The 21,445-nt window shown below is 37.7% G+C and overlaps 2 protein-coding genes across 3 annotated transcripts; both read right to left on the bottom strand.

The window, feature by feature from the left end:
- Window positions 1–4,096: 4,096 nt before the first annotated feature.
- Window positions 4,097–17,190, bottom strand: mgmt (O-6-methylguanine-DNA methyltransferase). The gene is made up of 16 exons (XM_081394148.1): window positions 16,916–17,190; window positions 16,006–16,162; window positions 15,090–15,153; window positions 14,916–14,971; window positions 14,619–14,692; window positions 14,360–14,428; window positions 13,939–14,020; window positions 13,278–13,389; window positions 11,595–11,728; window positions 11,210–11,336; window positions 10,955–11,043; window positions 9,248–9,313; window positions 5,393–5,546; window positions 5,047–5,316; window positions 4,681–4,751; window positions 4,097–4,480 (listed from the first exon to the last, which is right to left on the bottom strand). Exons 1-16 carry the CDS (start codon window positions 16,987–16,989, stop codon window positions 4,466–4,468), a joined length of 1,614 nt encoding a protein of 537 aa, XP_081250274.1. The 5' UTR covers window positions 16,990–17,190; the 3' UTR covers window positions 4,097–4,465.
- A 1,484-nt stretch (window positions 17,191–18,674) lies between these two features.
- Window positions 18,675–20,908, bottom strand: bnip4 (BCL2 interacting protein 4). 2 transcript variants are annotated; one of them, XM_081394149.1, is made up of 5 exons: window positions 20,628–20,908; window positions 19,998–20,145; window positions 19,829–19,910; window positions 19,414–19,658; window positions 18,675–19,326 (listed from the first exon to the last, which is right to left on the bottom strand). In XM_081394149.1, the coding sequence occupies exons 1-5, from the start codon at window positions 20,668–20,670 to the stop codon at window positions 19,281–19,283; spliced, it is 564 nt and encodes a 187-aa protein (XP_081250275.1). In that variant the 5' UTR covers window positions 20,671–20,908; the 3' UTR covers window positions 18,675–19,280. The 2 variants fall into 2 exon arrangements, with proteins under 2 accessions (XP_081250275.1, XP_081250276.1); XM_081394150.1 differs by having other exon boundaries at window positions 19,414–19,643; window positions 20,628–20,845.
- Between the last annotated feature and the right edge of the window lie 537 nt (window positions 20,909–21,445).

The raw sequence follows: 21,445 nt of genomic DNA, 5'->3' as shown, positions 1-21,445 counted from the left end.
GCCAGCCTCACTGATGCAGTCCGCCGAAAGGGGGCCAGTAGCGGTATGATACTTTAGACCTTTTACAGTTGGTAAACATGGTGACGTATTTGTGTGGGCGGGGCTTAGCTGGAGGCAGAAAGATCCCTCTAGCCCAGGGGTCGGCAACCTTTTTGTCATAAAGTGCCATTTTTAAGTTTCCGAGTTCATCACTGTGCCACAACACACATTTAGCCTATATATATATATATATATATATATATATATATATATATATATATATATATATATATATATATATATATATATATATATATATATATGAAGAGTTCAGATGCAAAAGCCTCTAAAAGCCATTTGAAATTTTTTTTATGGAATGATAATTTTTATCAAGCTCGTATATTTAAGTTCAGTAATTTCACTTAAATGATAATTAATAGGTAATCTTCATTGCCATTTAAGTGAAATTATTGAATTTAAATATACAAGCTTGATAAAAATTATTATTCTATAAGAAAATTTCAAATGGCTTTTAGAGGCTTTTGCATCTGAACTCTTCATATATATATATATATATATATATATATATATATATATATATATATATATATATATATATATATATATATATATATATATACACACACACACACATTTTACATTTTCATAATGGCTAACACAGAAATAGTACAAAAAATTAAAATATTCTCTTGAAATTTGTTTTAGATTTAGATAGACAATTTATAGTATTTATAACTCCTAACTAGAGATGCACCAATTACAATTTTCTAGGCCGATTCTGATTTCCGATTTTTCATTGAGTTTGACCTGCCGATACAAATTTGAGCCGATTCCTATTTCATTTTACACTTTACAGCACACACAAATATTTATTTTCTATATATATATATTTTTTTAAATAAAATACCATATCCTTTTACCCAAACTGAATAATAAAAACAAGTTTAAATGGGTACATTTTTTATAAATATTTTTGAGTCTTCATTTTCTTTTCTGACATAACCTAATCCAGTTAATGTTAAAACACACTAGACATGCACATTCTGTGCATTTTGGGCACTTTTGTTTGAAATCATATTTATTTTGGCCATCAAAAGTGTGCTTTCACTTTCATTCAGCGTGAGCAGCGCAGACAAAATAGACTCGGCGGCGAAACCCGCGCTTCACTGCTGCTCACGCGCTGCTCCTGCTCCCGCGTGAATGCACTCATTGATTAACATGCACGCCGAAAAAAATATGCGTGAAACGCCGTAATTCACGAGGTTTCCTACATGTGCGTTGGAATGTCCCAACTTTCAGCTTTATCTGAATGAAATGCATACACTTCTCTCGCATTTGCGCGCGTGCCAGCGATTAACCCTCCGCGTGCCAGTGTTGGCACGCGTGCCTTAGGTTGCCTACCCCTGCTCTAGCCGCTTCACTAACGCTAGTTTGCAAGTTTTGTTCGCTTGTTTTTTTAATGTGCAAGGTCACTCACTGTCCAGGACCGCGATTGTTATTTGCAAAAGTTAATTTTAACGAACGGAACCAGATGACCGTACACGCTCAGTCAATGGACGAACTAACAGGATTAACGTTAATGCTACCCTCGGTTGAGTGGCCTGACTTCTACACCTACCCGATAGAGAAACCGAGGGTAAAGAGAAACTGAGGACATATAAAGATGCCTATAACTATGTGCTGAATGGTCATGTAAAGACGATCCGCAGTTCTGCCTAGCCAGCACCAAGAAGACAACAATGTAAAGAGTGACACTACGGTGCGTGATATGAATATTTTCTAGAAATAAAAATTCCAGATACAGCATACTCATTTTTCATCGATTCTTGCACCCAACAACACAACAAGATGACATTTAATAACAAAAATAATAATTTAAGCTCTTTATTATGTAGCCGAATCTGTGCTGGTTTGTATTGGCCGCCTCTAGTTTTCCGTTTGTTTTGCCTCCAGCTAGCGCCGTGACGTAACTGTGACGTCCGCGCAAAAGGGGTCTATATATTTAATATCCATAATTGACATATGTTGGTCTAGCAAGTCTTAATAACAGAAAAAAAACAATAATCTTGAATCATATACCAACTCTTATTAGTTAAAATAAAGGGGATTTCAATAGACATTTTATACTTCTCATTTTGCACATAATTTCATTAAGGCCAAGACAAATGTGTCTTGTGTGTATGTTGTAAAGGGTTTGAACATCGACAACAGTGGATAATTGTGGTCATGACACAGTTATCACACAATTGTGTTCTTTGGTGTTTTATGAGTGTGCAGCCTCCTAATGCACAGGGAGGACACACTCAGATTTATGAGAGACAAACTCCATATTCAGCATATGATTTTATTTCTGATGCCTCCTCCTCATAGTAAAACTTGATGGTTGATGGAGGGCTTATCTGAGAATTCAGTGAAGTATCTTACAGAAAACAAGCAGAGCTGCCTCCCATGACACGAGCAATTCTCAACAAATATGAGAATTTAATGAGACATGAAGAATAGACTTGCCGAGATAGGGGCCATGTGGAACCTGGGCTTCAATGAATCTTCATTAGAAAATAACTTTTGTCATTGTTAACAGTTAGTCAAATATGAATCTATGTCCAGTGTTTTTACCATTTTCTTTCCCTTAAATAGTAATACGTTTTTTGAAGACAAATGTTCTTGTAAGAGTGTAAGAAAATGCAGGGCCGGCGCTAGCCATTTGGGTGCCCTAAGCACAAATGCTTGGTGGTGCCCCCCCCCCACCCACCCACCAAGGGAATAACAACCATTCAGAATTTCTTAGTTAGGTTCTCTTTACTTCCAAAATAACTGCTGCAAATAAATAATTTTACATTAACAATGGCACCAAACATGAAAAGAAATAAATAATATAAAGGTTAAAATTATAAATACCAAATACCACCACAATTACTAAAAACACAGATTTGGAACTGAACAATGTAAACACAGAAAGTTAAAAGTGCAAAGGTCAGGCACAATATAATAATTCTGTACATAATTTGACAACTCTGTGAATATGAAAATATACAAACACTGAGATTGTGTTTTTTTTTTCTTTTCTTCTAATTGCAGTTTCAAAGTTTAAAAAAAAATATATATATATATTAGCCATGCAGGGCTAAAGCCCCGGATCTTTTGCACTACTATAGCGACGCCCCTGGACATGCATAGGCGTAATTTGCGGGTAGGAAGTGGTGCGGGTCCCCACCACTTTTGAAACATCTCGCGGCACGAATGTACCAATACAAACAAACAAAACATCTCCAGTTAACCAGCAGAGCATTCATTTAATTCGTTTTTTAAATAAGAGTCGATCTAGCGCTGAAATGTGTTGTTTTTTTAAATCAACTGATCAAAGTGCTCGTTGCCGAGCGATCAGTGGCGCGGATACTATGTTTGTTTCTGGCTCGCGCACAGCCTTCACTCAGACGCGCGTTTCAATCCGTTGTGGAGAGACTCTCTATTCGCTCCGGTACAATTAGAAAACAAAAAGCACAAAAAGTGTCCCTGCCTGATATACAACCACTAAAAAACATAATCGGTTTTGATGAGAAAAAAAAAAAAAAAACACTATATGAGTGCGGATTAGAACTCAGAACCTCTGACACGCTTGGCAAAAATTCTACCACTGGACCACTTAAATACACACATAGTTTTCGTCGGATCAACATATAATAGGCCTCATTGAACGACCACTTAAACCCAATATTAACATGCTTTAGACATATTTTATTTGTTATTTATACTAGTACCCTATTGTGATGATTTTTCACGATCCAGATTTTTTGGTGCCCCCCCAAGCACTTGGTGCCCTACGCGCAGTGCGTGATGTGCGTGTGCGGAGCGCCGGCCCTGAGAAAATGTCTTATTGGTATATACAGAGTGATGGGAAAAGATTTCCTCATACAATACCATTCAAAGGTTTGTAGTCACACTTTTTTTTTTCAACAAGGACAAACGATTTACAAAATGTGACAGGAAAACACCACTTGTTCCACAAAAATATTAAGCAGCACAATAATTTTCAACACTGATAAAAATAAATTTTTTTGAGCACCAGTTCAGCATATTAGAATGATTACTGAAGGATCATGTGACACTGAAGACTGTAATAATGATGCTGAAAATCACAAGAATAAAACAACCTTGCCATCACAGGAATAAATTACGAAAACAGTTCTTTTCAATTGAAATCAAATAAATATATATCAAGTAAATATTGAATGTCTTGGCCACACATAATACAAACACTCTAATAATAGACAGGTGCATATTGTTTAGACACAGAACAAAAAAAATGCTTTATCACCAACCAACACGATTTAACATATAGTTTCTTGTTTTTGTATTGCTTGCACTGAGAAAACATTCAAAATGCAAAATAGATGTTGTTGTTCCCCCACCACAAAGAGATTCCTTCACTTCTGAGTTTGTCCATGTGAAAGAGCGACTGGTGTCACTAGTCCATGCAAGGCTGTAAAAGACAAACAGAGAAGAGACATGAGTCTTGTCAAATGTTCACACTCCACAAATGTATATGTGTGTATGCTCTTCACACTTCGTACTCCCTAAGGCTGTGTGTGTGTGTGTATATATACACTTTATGCAGTAAATAAAGGGACAATGTAGAGGTGGACGAGAGAAGAGTTGTGTGTATGTGTGTTGTGCTCTCACCGTGCAAATGGGAAGACTTGCTGTTGAAGACTGCATCTTCAGAACTGGAGCAAATGCACTTTTTTGCTTCACTATAGAACCACAAGAAAGAGAAAGAAGACAAGGAAGGATTAAATAAACATGTGAAACCACCAAAATATATATTTGTCTTCAGGAGTGTAAATAATTGCTGATGATCATTACATATGCAGTTTGACCATGATTCAGTTTAATAATGTCATGAAAAGCATAGGTAGAAAAGTTAGCAAAATTAGAAAAGCAAAATTTGTTAAGATACATTTTGAACGTTGGCTTTTTTTGAGAAAAAAAGTCTAAAAAAGTCTTGAGGTTCGACAGTTAATATAGAAGAGAAAGACGTGTTCTTACCGATGTAGTGTTGTGTGTCCTCTGTGGGACTATCTAAGAATGCTTGTGTGGCAGCCATGGTGAAGTTTGGCACAGAGGAAGTTTGGCGTCCGTGTGTTTGTGTGTGCCCGGCCACGGATGGGTGTGCGTTTGAGTGTGTGTGCCTTGGCATGTTGGAGTGAAGGTGAGAATGTGCGTGTCCATTCACGCATGAGTTGATATTAGTGAAATCAGACTGTTGGGATGCGCTGCCTAAAACAAAGCCAGTGTTTGAACTCCGACTGAATCCCACTGAAAGAGACATTAATTTATTAAAACACTGTTGTGGGGCACATGTACCATACGCACATGCACACATACTGCATACCTCGTTCTACATCCTGTGATACCTCTGTGTTCGCAGTTAACTGTCCATTAAAAGAGTTTACACCCATTATCCTGTGTGAATTTGTGTGGGATGGGTTTCGTGGGCTCCCATGGAGTGCCTCGGCTATGTCGGACGCACGCTTCAGAATCATCTCCTATTGTCAGGCACATATAGAAGCACAGAAATGACATCACTTCCCACTCTGGATTTCAGCAGCAATCAATATTGTTTACAATTATAAGTGGATCCTTCTTAGTGTCACAAGAGTCACTAGTACACATCCAGGTACTCGCATAGATTTTAAGTATTTAAAAAGCCTTTATTTGCAGGGCTACAAAAGCAGATATTGTAGAAATTTAGCAGAAAGTTCTAGGCTGATTTGGCTGTTGCTACTGGAATGGTGGGTCCATTAAAACTCATTCAGTCATCAAGTACTTTTCCCAGTTTATTTGTGGTGACATATAGGAGTAGACATTTCACAGATGGCAGTGATGGTAATTGTTGGTTTCTAAAACCCATAAACAAAACCATTAATTAATACAAACACAATTGCAAATCTTAAATCATACATCTGAAATCAGCTTTAACAATCAAATGAGTATAACATTAAAGAACTACTAAACAACTAAAACTCAATATATCAAACACATAATCCTTTAAACTAAACAATCAAAAAGGAAACTTACATGGTCAACAACGCAACAATTCCACACAAGCCATGTCTGAACAACAGCTTTTTGGTTCAAACAAGAGGAGACTGCAACATAATTAGTAAGGGGCCACAGGTGCTCTTTATCAAGACTCAGTCAGCCAATCAGATCACAGCAGGATTTTCTACAGCCGCCCCCAAATATGTTAACATATTTGCATTTACAGAAAGTTCATGTGATTGAATTATCAGAATCAGTCAATTCAGGAAGAACAATCAGACGGCTGACTGGACGAATTAAATATTTTCCTTTGCTGAAAATCTCAGCAACTCTCACTCTTCCATCAGAACTTGGCAAAATCTTACTGACAGTTCCTATAGGCCAGTGTCCCCGAGGAAGCTGAGGTTCCACAATCATGACGATGGCAGAAGGAGCAATAGGATTACCATCAAGTTCCCACTTTTGACGAGTCTGAAGACTTGGAAGATAATCTCGAACAAAACTGACCCAGAAACGATCCGCAAGAACTTGGCTGTGTCTCCACTTTCTACGGGTAAGTAGTTCTGAATCTGCATACACCACTTGAGGAAGAGATGCATCTCGCCGCCCCATCAGTAGGATATTTGGTGTGATTGGATCAGGGTCTGAAAGATTTGAAGATACATAGCCGAGAGGTTTCGAGTTTAACAACTCCTCAATTTCAACGAGCACTGTATACAAAACTTCCTCTGAGACTACTTGTATTCCCAAAACTACTCGTAATGCCGTCTTAACAGACCGTATCTCTCTCTCCCAAGTACCTCCAAAATGGGGAGAATATGGCGGATTGAATGAGAATTTAATTTGCTGTTGGGCAAGTATCTCTTGGAAAGAGGGACTAAGCTGCGAAAATGCCTCCCGGAGTTCTCTTTCTCCTCCCTTGAAATTAGTTCCTTGATCAGATAATATTTCATAGGGCCTACCTCTACGGGCTGCAAATCTTCGAAGGGCCAAGAGGAAACTGTCAGTATCCATACCAGAGAGGAGTTCTAAATGAAGACACCGTGTCGTCTGGCATTTGAATATAATGCCCCACCTCTTCTCATGTCGGCGACCTACTTTGATGGTTAAAGGCCCAAAACAATCCATACCTGTCGACCAAAAGGGGGGCTTATACAGGCGAAGTCTGGAAACTGGTAGATCGGCCATTCTAGGAACTGAAGGCACACCTTTCCACTTCCTACATTCAAGACATGATCTCTGAATCTTCTTTATTAACTGTCGCCCTCTCAGAACCCAGTATTTCCGACGAAGCTGAGCGAACACTCTTTGTGGTCCTGGATGGCACAGAGTGGAGTCATAATCAGCAACCAAAAGTTTGGTAACATGATTCTCAGGATCTAAAACAATTGGATTAATAGCTTCAAGATCCAAATCCTCACTCTGACGAAGTCGTCCACCCACTCTTATCAGCTCTGTAACGGGATCATACTCTGGTGCCAAACCAACTAAACGGCTGTGTGAGGGAGCTCCATGACCATCTTTAAGCAGTTTATATTCCTCAGGGAAATCTTCCATCTGGGCTTGACGCAAAAGACATAATTCTGCTTGTGTTTGAGAAGGTTTAGTCTCAGCTCTTAATTCCATAGAGAGGTGCTCAACAGTTGCTGCAATCAACTCTGACCAGGTATTGAATTGAGATGCATCATACTTTAGAGAGTTTACTGATGCTTGATTAAGTCCACAAAACAAAGGTTTTCTCAGCTCTGTCCCATCCTCTTCTGTTCTTAAGGCTGGAGATTTTGGCCATTGCTGATGGGGCAAATATAGAAAGGGAGGTCCTTGAAACCAGGAACTGGTTGCGGACAATTGATCAAGTCTCTTGCCCCGAGTGATGTCATCTGCTGGATTACTTACAGTGTCAACATATCTCCACTGATCCGGACTAGTATACTCAAGAATCTCTGTAATACGGTTTGCCACGAAGATCTTGTACCGGTAGGATTCGGATTGGATCCAGGTCAACACAGTTGTGGAATCAGACCAAAGTGTCACCCTTTCAACATCCAAGGTAAGTTCCTTTTGCAACAGGCTTGCCAGCTGAGCCCCGGTCAGAGCAGCACACAGTTCCAAACGAGGAATAGAAATGGTCTTCTTCGGTGCTACCCTTGAACGAGCCATAACCAGAGATATAGAAATCTCACCATTTCCGTTTACCAGACGCAAATAGGCAACTGAACCATAGGCCTTTTCGGATGCGTCGCAGAATATGTGAAGCTCTCTGATGACTGGATCTTCCCAGTTCGTTCTTGGACCATACCATCGAGGTACTTGGAGCTTGACCAAATCTGGCAACTCTCCTTCCCATGCCTTCCAAGCTGCCTTGATCCCCTCCGGGATATCTGGATTATCCCATCCTCTGTTAGGTTTCATCCATAATTGTTGCAGAAGAACTTTAGCACGTGTCGTGAATGGAATAATAAAACCCAGAGGGTCATACTGACGAGCAAGTACCCGATATACAACTCGCAAAGTTAGGACAGTATACTCCACTAGACGGTGCTTGTAGCTCAAAGTATCCTGTAAGCAATGCCAACTTAGTCCAAGAGTTCCCTCACATGGATCTGTGCAGTCATGACTTAACCACAGGTCAGTAGCTACTGAACGAGCTTCGGCTGGTAAGTGGTCAGTCACAGAGACATGGTTACTGGCCCACTGTCGAATCTCAAAACCTCCTTCAGCCAAGGAAGAACGCAATTTCATAAGCATCTCCTTGGCCTCTTTAGTAGTTTGAAAACTTTGTAGGCAATTGTCCACATAAAAGGAATGCAAGACAGAAGACTGCACATCTTGAAATTCAACAGGAAGGTTTTGAACACATTTCTGGAGAGCATATATGGCACAACAAGGGCTACATGTAGCACCAAAAGGCAAGACCTGCCATTCATAGACATCAACTGGATCATTTCTTCTCATATTTCGCCACAAGAAGCGTAGCAAAGGAGAATCAGAAGCCAGGAGGCAAACTTGATGGAACATTGATCTAATGTCTCCACTTATCGCAACTTGATGTTCTCTAAACCGAAGTAAAACTCCTATCAAGGTAGGGCCTAGAACCGGTCCAGGTAACAAATAGTCATTCAAACTCTCTCCGTGATACTGATAGGAACAATTAAATACCACACGATGTAAAATGTAAATTGTTGATATCAAAAATGCTGTTCACCTGGTTGTTGTGAGGCATTCCGTAAAACGTCTCTATGAGATCAGCTGCTCTCTTCAGTAAGACCTCCTGTCAATCAAAAATAAAAAAATAAAAAATACAGCTATTTGTGTATTTCCAAGAGTTAAATAAAACGGTGAGCACAGAACCTCCATTTGGAAATTCCAGTTGGTGATTAGACATGCTTTTTTGTGACTGAAAATTCTGATTGTCATCATTTACTCACCCTCAAGTTGTTCCAAACCTGTATACAATTTCTTTGTTCTACTGAACACAAAGGAAGATATTTAAATACATTTTTGAAACAGATCTCGGACCTCATTGACAACCATAGTATTTTTTTAAACCTACTAGTCAATGGGGCCCATCAACTGTTTGGTAACCAACACTTTTCAAAATATCTTCCTTTGTGTTCAGCAGAAGAAAAACATTTTTTTGAACAGGTTTGGAACAACTTGAGGGTGAGTTAAAGGGGACATATCATGCTAAATCCACTTTTTTAGCCCTTAAATGCATTTTGTTGTATATTTGGAGTGTTTAGAAGTACAGAAAAGTTGAAATTATTCTCTTCAGGTGCTTCGTTGATATCTTTATATTCTGTTTTGGTCATATTTTTCAACCTGTTCAGATTTTTCTGTTATCTATGACGTTTTGTGAACAATCACGTCACAGTATTTGCAGCGGAACTGCCAAATAAGGACATTGACTTCCAGCCCAACACTTCGAGCGATCCGCCATTATTATTTCTCGCTGCAATTTTGTAGTCCAAGCTAAAAGATGCAGAAGTTACGAGAGGGTAAGTTAAAATGTTCGGTTGTTGGATGTAGTAACCCATACGCTTCATTACACCGTCTAATGTAGATGAACTGCCGCGCTTGTGACGGCGCATGTTTAACTGAAAGAACGAGCAGAGAGAGAGAGACCCGGTCGCGCGCGCGTTCACTCTCTCTCTTCAGACCCTGGCGAAAGTGTAAACCGTCTCCAAACTAGACGCTGTCTTGCTCTCTCTCCCTCGCACATATTAATCAAAATAAATCGACACGGTGGTAAAAGGTCGGAAGACCAAAGTTTCATGTGTAAATACAGTAAGTAACACACCATTGCGATACATCCATATGAAGACGTTCTTCTGCAGGTTCGTCGTCTTCATTTTCATCTCGCTCCGGCTCCGGACTCTGGCTCGAACATGTAAGGCTGGCTGGACAAGTCTTCCGTTGTTGACATTTTGTTAATAACGTGTGAATAAAAAGTTTCTGTGCCGCTATAATCGTATCTCTGCTATTAAACTACAAAAATGGCCGAACGGGGTGGAGTTGAACCTCTACAAACTGGAAAGGGGGCGGGGTATGATGTGTCTCAATTGTATTTAAAGAGACCGCACCAAAACGAGTTGATGTCAGACGCACACCAGAAAAGGGGTAAAAAGGGGGCCTGTGGAGCTATAATAATGAGGAATTCAGACCCAAGCATTGCAGTTCTGCTTTATATAGACTACAAATGTATGATTTATATGTTAAAAGGAACGATTTAAAAGCATGATATGTCTCCTTTAATGATGATAGAATATTCATTTTAGAGAAGCTATCCCTTTCAATTTTAATTAAACACTCCAAGCAGAACCTAGAACAGTTAAAACAGAAAACACAGAATTTCTGAAGAAATAAAATGTAAATTGAGAAATGGGAAGTCCACTTAGTATTTCTGGCTCACTTTTGGAAGTCTTTCCACATCACCAGGATGATGAGAAATGACCTTCTGCAGCCGCTGGAACCCGCAGTCAATGGTTGGCTCATTTAAAGCTTAAACAGAGAAACACATTTCTCAGTTAAACTCTAATGCATCTGCCAGCAACCAAACAAATAAGAATAAGAAGTCCAAAAAGGCATAATGTAACATAATACGTTTTCACATATTCGGTTTTTTTTTATTTATTTATTTTTATTCTCGCAAACTCATAATTCTCACCAGTGTAAACAAAACGACCTGGGGGTCCCCTGCACAACCGTTTGGATCTGTAGGACAGCGTAACTTCCACAACACCAGGGATGTGACGAGGTGGAGTCTGCACACGAATCGCATGTGGTGTGATGACCTGTCATAAAACAGAAAAATTCCACAGGAAGTATAGAAATTCTGATTAACTTCACCATCACATTCATCGGGAAAAATTTATTTCACACCTTGCAAAATTCGCAAAGATTTGTGGGAGATATGTGGTGGCGGATGGATGGATTAGATTTGACCAAGGGAAAAAAAAAAAGACCAACTGGAATGATGAGGCTAAAGATGAAACAAAAATGTATTTATAGTAATTCTTTGATTGGCAACAGAGCTTGAGACTGTTACACACCTCACTCCAGACCAGCACTGTTCCGAAAACCACCTGTAGACCATCGAAGAACTGATCTCCAATAATAATCACTGAGGCTCCACCTGAAGTCCAACCTTCACTCGGACTGATGGCCTTGATGCAGGGGATCTCTGCTACATTCACACATACATATATTAGCTCAATACACTCAGTAACAGTATTGCACATTACAAATACAGAGTGATTACAGTAATTCTTTTTAAATGTAAAGGTGTATAAAAAGAGACTTTTTTATGTTTTTTCAGAGACAGCATAAATGCAATCCAATAATTGGCCTTAACTATCTGAAACAATAGGCCTATATTAAACAACAAATACTAAACCAACCAAATATTTGGTAGCATTTCTTCTAACTATATATTTAAAAACTCATTGCCATATGATTGCATAGTTAGGTGTGCGTTTGATTCAGAACCGATTCATTAGAGTCATTTGTCTCTAATTTGGACTACATTCATTGCTCTATATGTTTTTGATTCACTAAAAGGAACTGACTCATCAGAGTCATTTATTATGGAATCAAAATACACTGGTCGCTGTGTATGTTTCTGAACTACTTCATAAGAGTAATTCTTTCGGGAATCAGACTACACTTGTCACATATTTGTCGCGCTGTTGATTCAATAACGCTGTAGAGGTGCCGCTGAATAAATGTTGCTACAATCAGAGTATTTTGGTACAATATACAGGGTGGGCCATTTATATGGATACACCGTAATAACATGGGAATGGTTGGTGATATTAAAGTCCTATTTGTGGCACATTAGTATATGTGAGGGGGCATGAGTTATTTACAAGTTTCTGACCACTTATAAAATGTGTTCAATGTGCTGTCCATTGTGTTGGATTGTCAATGCAACCCTGTTCTCCCACTCTTCACACACTGATAGCAACACCGCAGGAGAAATGCCAGCACAGGCATCCAGTATCCGTAGTTTCAGGTGCTGCACATCTCGTATCTTCACACCATAGACAATTGCCTTCAGATGACCCCAAAGATAAAAGTCTAAGGGGGTCAGATCGGGAGACCTTGGGGGCCATTCAGTGTGTGAAGAGTGGGAGAACAGGGTTGCATTGACAATCCAACACAATGGGCAGCACATTGAACACATTTTATAAGTGGTCAGAAACTTGTAAATAACTCATGAACGAATAAAGTTACGTTGAAACCAAGCACACCATTGTTTTTCTTGTGACATTACCAATAAGTTTGATGTGTCACATGGCCCTCTTCCTATTGAAAAAACAAAAGTTGTATCCAAGATGGCCGACTTCTAAATGGCCACCATGGTCATCACCCATCTTGAGGAGTTTGCCCCCTCACATATACTAATGTGCCACAAACAGGACTTTAATATCACCAACCATTCCCATGTTATTACGGTGTATCCATATAAATGGCCCACCCTGTAGTATGAAAGGCAAGTGCAGGAACTGTTAACAAAATACTGTACTGATTAACTGTATTTCCTCTCTCTCTCTCTCTCTCTCTCTCTCTCTCTCTCTCTCTCTCTCTCTCTCTCTCTCTCTCTCTCTCTCTCTCTCTCTCTCTTCTCTCTCTCTCTCTCTCTCTCTCTCTCATATCCATCACCAACACTGTTCTTTTGGTGTAATTTTGTTAAATTATACAAAAAGTTGCAGATATGTTTATAATTACTGTACCTTCACTTAACTCAAATCGTCTTCTGCCATGCTTAGAATTGTTATGGACAAATATGTTATCAGAAATGGCTAGAATGTGGCCCTTAACGGAGACTGTGGTAGAGACCAGCACCTGCAATGCACAGGACATTTTAGTGTAGCGCAGGAAATGTAGCACTCGAAAGAATATTCTGATGTTGGACAAAGATGGTTAAATACATTTCTGAATTAATTAAATTAATGCAAGCTACATTTATAATTTTTACCATTGTGGTTTTAATCTAAAGTGTGATCCAGGACTATAAGGGACAGTCTTTTCTTTTTATAAAAAACAACAACAAAATGTTTATTCAATTTATTAGTTACACTTTACAATAAAGTTTCATTTGTTAACAGCAACATTAGTTCATGTGAATTTACAATGAACAATACTTTTAATACTTTTAAGATGAAAACAATACTTTTCATCTTAGTTAATGTTAATCTCAACAATTACTCATTTTTAAGTATGTTAACATAAGTTAATGCACTGAATTAACATTTTTATTAGCTAATGCAAATAAATACAGTAAAAATATATTGCACATTGTTAGTTCATGTTATTATTATTGTAAAGTGTTGCCAATCTATTATCAGACACATAAAGGACATGTAATATGATTACTGAACTTTTTGTGTGTACCTGGAAACGACGTGTGTCTCGTGGGTTCCCTGCGTTCTTCAGGCAATTTTGATTACATTTGAGAAAAAATTTCAGGAAGAACCTAAGTATAAAATAAAAAGAAAAGGGCATAATTTGGATGGCAAGACTAACACCTTTCCTCTGCAAACATGTGAAAGTACCATATGTGTGGATCAGGGAATGGAGAAAAATAATCACTGAGAGAATGATGTAAGAAGATGAAAAGTTTAGAAACAGAGAATTGGAGAGATGAAAGAGTAAAAAGTGTATGTCTGATTTTATCCGATGAATCTAAATTTTGGAATGAATAGCTCATTAAACAATACACTTTTTCTCTCCCTCATTTTTCTCTTACACACATTACAGTATTTACATTTCATTACTCAATTAAAATGTTATACGATGTAACTGACTGTCCTACCTGTCAATAATGACGGGGTCTGAAGGCGTTTCATTCCTGTTTCCACAACTTTTCTTATCACAACATCGGCTGTAATATTCACATATAAAGACACACAATTACCACTGCATCAACTTTTTAAAAAGTAACCTGCATATTGCAATTAAAGCAAACAAACACTAAATTTTAAAGAATATTTTATGAGTATACGTGTTTGTTTGCAGCATGCATGGGATTTTGTCTTAGTGTGTGATAGTGCAGTTTTGACAACAAAAGTTACCTGCACATTGTCTCATGAGTGAGAAGAACACGGCGCATTTCAGGGTTTTTATCTTGACCCTCAAACATAATTGCCTGACATAATAGAGGTAATGTAGGCAAATGGCAGGTTAATGTTATGCATAATAAAATATATAAAACGTATCATGATAACATCTATGAGTATTTCAAATATCATCTTAGCACTGTGGACAAAGCACGTTTTTTTAAACATTTAATCTTGACTGAAGCGAACTTTCAATGCTAAGATGCATACCACATTCTTGCAAATAATATGAAAGTGCCGAAATTGTCTTACCTGTTTGGTCACAGAGTCTATCAAACGGATGTACAGATCTTGCTCTGTTCTGACACCTAAATGACAGGAAAATTAATAGCACAACATCAGTACAAAACGACATACAAATGACAGTTCAAAGTAAGTGCATTTCTATAGTAATAGTAGACTATTTGTAATGCAGGCATTACTCACCATTGTTGTACAGTAACTGGAGTTTGTAATGGATTCCATTGTTTGTTTTTTCACTTACTGGCTCCTAAATCAAACAGAAAAATCATAAATATGCTTTGTCTTACATGGCATCATAACTTCTAATCTAATCAATAAACCCAATGTTTCATATATTCCACATTTCTCAGGGACCCTTGTTGTAACATCCTACAAGGTTAAAAAAAGGATGACATCTAGTCGAGAAGACTAGTAATATTCATGTTACTCATTGGTTATTGGTTGTGTCTGAAATCGCCCCTATACCCTCATATCAATATCAAATGCATTTCTAGAACACAGTTCCAGTAGTGGGATTGAATGTGAGATTGAATAATTGCACTCAATAACATCCACAATGGTTTCAGACACTCAAATGGCTGTTCCCTCAAATAGTGCCCTATTTAAAGTTTATTGGCTTTTAGTATGAATATGTTAGCCTTATTGTTATCTATAAGCTAGTGTGCTCCAAAACAATGACAAAATCACATTTAGAAGACCAAACCCAATGTTGAAAATGAAAATCAGGTTGATGTCAGAATCCAACGTCAGATTGACGTTAATCTCCAACGTTGGACAGACGTTGTATTGTGTATCTGACGTCAACCCAACTTTTATTTCCAACCAAAATCCAACGTCTCTCTGTCGGGTTCTGACGTCAACCCGATTTGCAACCAAAATGCAACCCCTGCAACCAAAATCTTCCCCTGATTGACGTTACTACTTGTCAAGGACCTTGACAGAAATGTAGTGAAGAAAAAAAGTATGATATTTGTCTTTCAAATGTAGTGAAGTTAAAGTTTCCAGAAAAAATAATCCTCAAGTAAAGTACAGATACTCAAAAAGTGTACTTAGGTACTCAAGTAAATGTACTTTGTTACTGTCCACCTCTGCTCCTCACCTTCTCCTTTTCAACAAAGTCCACAAATGCAGTGTGCTCAGTCTCCACAGACTGACCTTGACTGTCATATAAAGCCAACACGAAGTGAAAGAAGTTTGACTTGCGCAGGTTGGCGGGCGGCTGTTTCTCGAAGTGCGCCCGGGCAAGACCAACACCTCTGTTGGAAAAAGAGCAACCAGTTATTTGCAGTTTAAAATAAAGTACTTGAGTGCTGCTGCAATTAAAGCAAATTATGTATAGCAAATTAGGTATACTTTATATTAGGTGCCTTTAACTACTATGTACTTACATAAAAAAAAAAATGGTTAGGTACATTGTGTTTATTGTGTTGTTCATGTTGTGTTGAAAAACACTTTTGCTGCTAATGAGGATACGAGTAAGGTTAGGGACAGGTTTAGTTTATGGGTAGGTTTAAGGGTGGGTTAAGTGGTAAAGCAAGGGTCAACAGTGTAATTATAGATGTCATTAATTAATTACTGCTATAAATGACTTGCAGATATTTTTAAATATAAAATAATAATTTGATACAATTAGCTTTTTTTATATATTTTTAGTAATTCCTGCTTGTAATTGCATTTGTAATTAATTGCAGTAATTACATGCATACCATGTAATCTACTCATACCAAACCTGTCCCTAACCTTACGTGTAGCTATCCCACCTCCTTAGCAGCAAAATAACATGAACACAGTAAGTATATTATACCTAACAATTTTTTTTTCACTTAAGCGCATAGCAATTAAAGACATATAAAGTGGGACGTAATTTTTATAGAATGAAATAAGTATCTTAATTCAATTCTTTCCATAATTATGCTTACGAATGCTGTATCCATCTTACACATAAAAAATGACATTAAAGTTGACTGGATTAAGAAATGGACAGAAGATAATGGGATGCACCTGCTTACCTCTGAGCAGAAAGGTTACCCTCTGCCAGCCCGAAGAGAGTTGAGCCCAGAGCAGACCTGACCTCTTGCTTCATCACTCCCAGTCCACAGGGATGCAAGAGAACAGCTGACAACAAAGTTCCTTCTCCCTCTGGACTGTCGTCTGTAGACTACCCAAACCGCTAGGTAAGGTGTAATAATGTGTTGTATGGGCGTGGCTGTGACGCACAGAGACGTAAAACAGTCACGCTGTAAAGCACTTTGGAAGTTGGAAACCGTGTAGCGCGCGCTGCTGCATCCCTATCAATGACGTGGAGTATGATCATATGAGTTATTTCATTCTTCACCTGCTACTGATTATCATGGAGGATTTTATCTTTTTAAATTATATGCCATTTAAAAAAAAAAAATCATCCGTGTATGCTATAGCCTACTATATATCATATACATACAACTGTAATTTTTTGTTTGCATTAAACACTAAATATAGGCTAATTAAACCATCCATAACTCAGCCTATATTCAAAATGTAATTTTCAAGTATTAATACAAATATATCTTCAGAATGAATAAATAATCCAAATACACTTTCGAACATCATGAGTTTAATAATAGTTTGATGCTGAAGAGTGACTAATTTTGTATGTGCGAAATAGCATAATTAATTCGGTTTTTTTTTTTTAAATGATAACACATAAGAAAGGCATTAATGAAACCTCATGCTATTTATAATGTCAAATCATCAAGTCCTCAATTTCATATGCTCTTTTTTTCTCCCTCCAAAACAAAAATGAATAGGCATAAGTGAAAAGGAAAACATAAAACGAAAAAAGCATGAGATGAGTGGAAATTGAAACTGTTCTACATAATATTCCCAAAATAATTTAAATTAAAATAATTTAATCAAGGGTACTGTCACACAATTACTTATTCTATAGGCCATGTCATTGATAATTAAAATAGTTCTGATGGTTTCTCATTAAGCAGTTTCTTCTTTAGTTACGTTTAATTATATATTTCAGATTTAATTATGCTGAATAAGTACAGTTATCCATTATTTGGAGTACTTCAGTTACAAAGATACTAAAGTAGCAAAACCTGATGTTGCCAATGATCATATAATTGTCAGTCACTGATTGGTTGTTTGAATTAATTACGTTAATTTGGTACATTTTAGAGAAAGCTAGTTCCAAACTAGAATCAAACAGACTGAAAGTCAGAGGAAAAAACAGGATCATACCGCCACCTGCTGTCCCAGAAAGGGCAGTACAAAATATAAGACGATTCTAGAGGAGTTTGGCAGCAAGCGAAACACTGTTAAAGGTGGTATCAGTGATTTCAGGCCCAAAAATATTTTTATCACATTCATCTAATCTTTCCTAACGATCCGCTAGCTGCCCGCCCCATAAGCATGCCGTCAAAAAACGCGTCTCTGTAGGCAGCCTAGGCTCTGAGATCTGCACACAAAAACAAATGGTTTAGCCAAACACTCAGAACCAAAACAAATAGTGTTCCAACCAATCACCGACAGGGGGAGGGTGTTGTGAGGTTTTGAGCCAGCTTTTTCTTCAGCTCTGACTTCGCGTGCAGCCGTGCACGAGCACAAAACCTCACAACACCCTCCCCCTGTCGGTGATTGGTTGGAAATATTATAAAAGTATTTTTGGGCCTGAAATCACTGATACCACCTTTAATGGTCTGTAAAAAAATTATTATTCTTTTCCTGCTGTACCTGAAAATGTTTGCTTATACTACTAATGAGTAAAACATAAAAGCTCACTGAATATCGATAATAAACAAAGTATTTTTATTAAACTGGTAGGATGGATTCAAAAGTATGCAAGTATTTTTTAAACAAATAAATTTGAAGATGATTATAATTTTTGCAGTACAGTTTATTATTTTTCCATCGCATGTCACATTCGAATATATGTAAGAATATGCATTTATATGGCTCTGAATTTTCTCTCAAACAAACATTTGCATTTAAAAAAAAATAATGATTCGGAATGCTGTAAAAAAGCAGGTCAGCTGAAGGACTACAATGTGACCTGGTCAGTAAAACAATATTCATGCTGATGCATTTAACAATTATTTTTAATTTCAAGCAAAACCTGAAATTTATTAGGCATATTTCCTGATATCCATACACAACTGGATTCATCTTTATTAAAATCCAAAATCCACGCAGGAGAACCAAAGAAAAAACAATGCTGAGAGTTTTAGTCTCTCATCTTATTTTCATAGTGTCCTCTCTTACTCCTGCATTTCTCCTAGAGGAAAACAAAAGTGTTCCAGCAAAAGGCTGTCGGGATCTTTCTAGAGACTATCCCAGAGTGACACTGACACACAACATTCTGACACACACACAATCATCTGCTATGACTCAGATAACAGAGCATTGAGTGGAGAGGCGCCGTCCAATACAGATCCTGCAGAGAGAGATTAAAAATAGTCAAACAATGAACAAAAGAGCGGCAAGCAAAAAGTCAGACTTTGTAAATTCACGAGTGTCTTACCCCAACCCAAGCATGAGGATGTGTGTCAAAACTAGAGAGGGTAACAGTAACTTCAGCAAGTTTGTGTTCATTTCTTTGTCGTTTTTGTCGGAGTTTCTGCTGCACAATCTGTTCCGCTTTGGCCGTTTAATAATCAGTGCTGGTGGTGGTACATTCTCTGGCCGGCTGGACCAGTCACAGATCCTTGCGACAGTCTCAACTTCCTGTTTGCTCTCTGGAACAACTTCCCCCTGGAAGTGAAAGATCTTTGACAATTTCAATAGAGGTTGCTCCGAGAATTCATGATTTTACATGTATGGCCGGGCATGATAAGTAATTAATGCAAAATTTGTACCACTTAAACCCACTGTTCCTGACTACAAGTTTTGTGATTTTTAAAAAAATTATTATTAAATGCAATAAAGTAAAAAATTACCTGTGCATTGGCGTGTGTCGAAGGAGGCTGTGTGTTGAAGGAGGCTGCACTGATGAGTGGAGGTGTCTGGACATGTCGAGGACTAGGAGCGAATACATGTGGTTAGAATAATCACACAAGTTCTTGTCTTGCCTGTACACACAGATCTCTTGAAGTGGTTTGTACACACCTGCTGCAGTGAGAGCTTGTCCGTGAACTACTGCTGGATTCCCGCTGTGCTTCCAGAAGCATTTTCTCCAGGTCTGTGATATCAGACAGGGATGGTGTGTCCTCACTATGCTCACTACATGAATCAAAGTGGAGCTCCACCCATGAGTCTGATAGAGAAAATTGCATCAAAGTATTTAGAAATGATTACTGAAAGTAGTTTCTTCTTTTTAGAAGTGCTGAATGTTTGCTTTGGTCTTTCTCATACATTTTTACAAAAAACACTCTTGATCTAACAGTAACTGAACGTAACTGGATGTTAGTAAATGAATACCAACTTAATCAGTACAAAATTGGGTCATTGTAAATGCCTCTTGTCCGTTATCAAATATGTGTACTAACAAAAATAGAACAAATGTTTGTTTTAGCAAACTCGTAGTTGCTGACTTGGCAGTATGACCGGATTTGAACACAGATCCTTGTTTGCAATCCCTGCATTGTCCAGATTTATAAAAGAAAACCATGATGAACATTGGTATTAAACCCAGGAATGTGAATAAATAATTTACTGTTACACAATTTACTGTTACTATTAATAATCTTATTGTTTTCATTAGCTGTCGATGTAAGTAGGTTGTTTAATCGAACTTACCGTGCAGACTTTCCTCCTGAGTTATAAGTTTTTGCGTTGACATTGCTGTTCCTTGTAATTTTGCTTCTAAATGTCTGTGTCCTAAATTTTGTTTGTTTGTCTGTGGAACAAAATATAAAGGTTGCTCGCCCTTAGAAACATACGGGAAAACACTGACGAAAGCGCTCTTGGAAAACACTGACGAAATCTTTTGTTTACAGACAGACACCGCGCTCTGATTGGTCAGACGTTAGACCAATCATCTCAACCTACGTGAGTCGAGCGATTGAACTTTGGCGCGAGCACGCTACACCAAAGTGTTGAGTGTTATTAAAATACAAGAAAATATACTGATTTCTGTTTATTGTTATAATAAAGTTTTTCTTTTTGGTAACTGATGTACTGATGCACACAAGACTAGTCAAATTCACAGTAAAAAAAAAAAAAAATGAAAAGCAGTAATCAGTGAAAATGTATATTGTAACCATAGAGATTGTAACTTTGATTAGACTGTTGTAAGGTTGTAATAATAAGTTGACCAATTTGAGTCAGCACTCATTAATTCTGGAGTTGGAGTTAACTTTTACCTCTACTACTACCTTTATCTGCAAACATACATTCACAATCACTGGCAGCAATTTTGACTTGCCTTTATTTGACATTAAATAAAATGTGGTAGCCTACTATATGGTCAAATTACGAACTGACAGTTTTATTAAAGTAGCCTCGGCTATTTATTATGCAGAAAGTTGCAAAACTACAAATAATGTTAGTTATATTTCAGGACGAACATACGTAAGCAGCATAGGTTTTCTTGATTATCCATACATAAAAAAAGA

This window comes from Scardinius erythrophthalmus (genome assembly GCF_964197995.2).
Source record: "Scardinius erythrophthalmus genome assembly, chromosome: 19".
Taxonomy (NCBI): domain Eukaryota; kingdom Metazoa; phylum Chordata; class Actinopteri; order Cypriniformes; family Leuciscidae; genus Scardinius; species Scardinius erythrophthalmus.
This window is presented reverse-complemented; position numbering and strand designations above follow the sequence as displayed.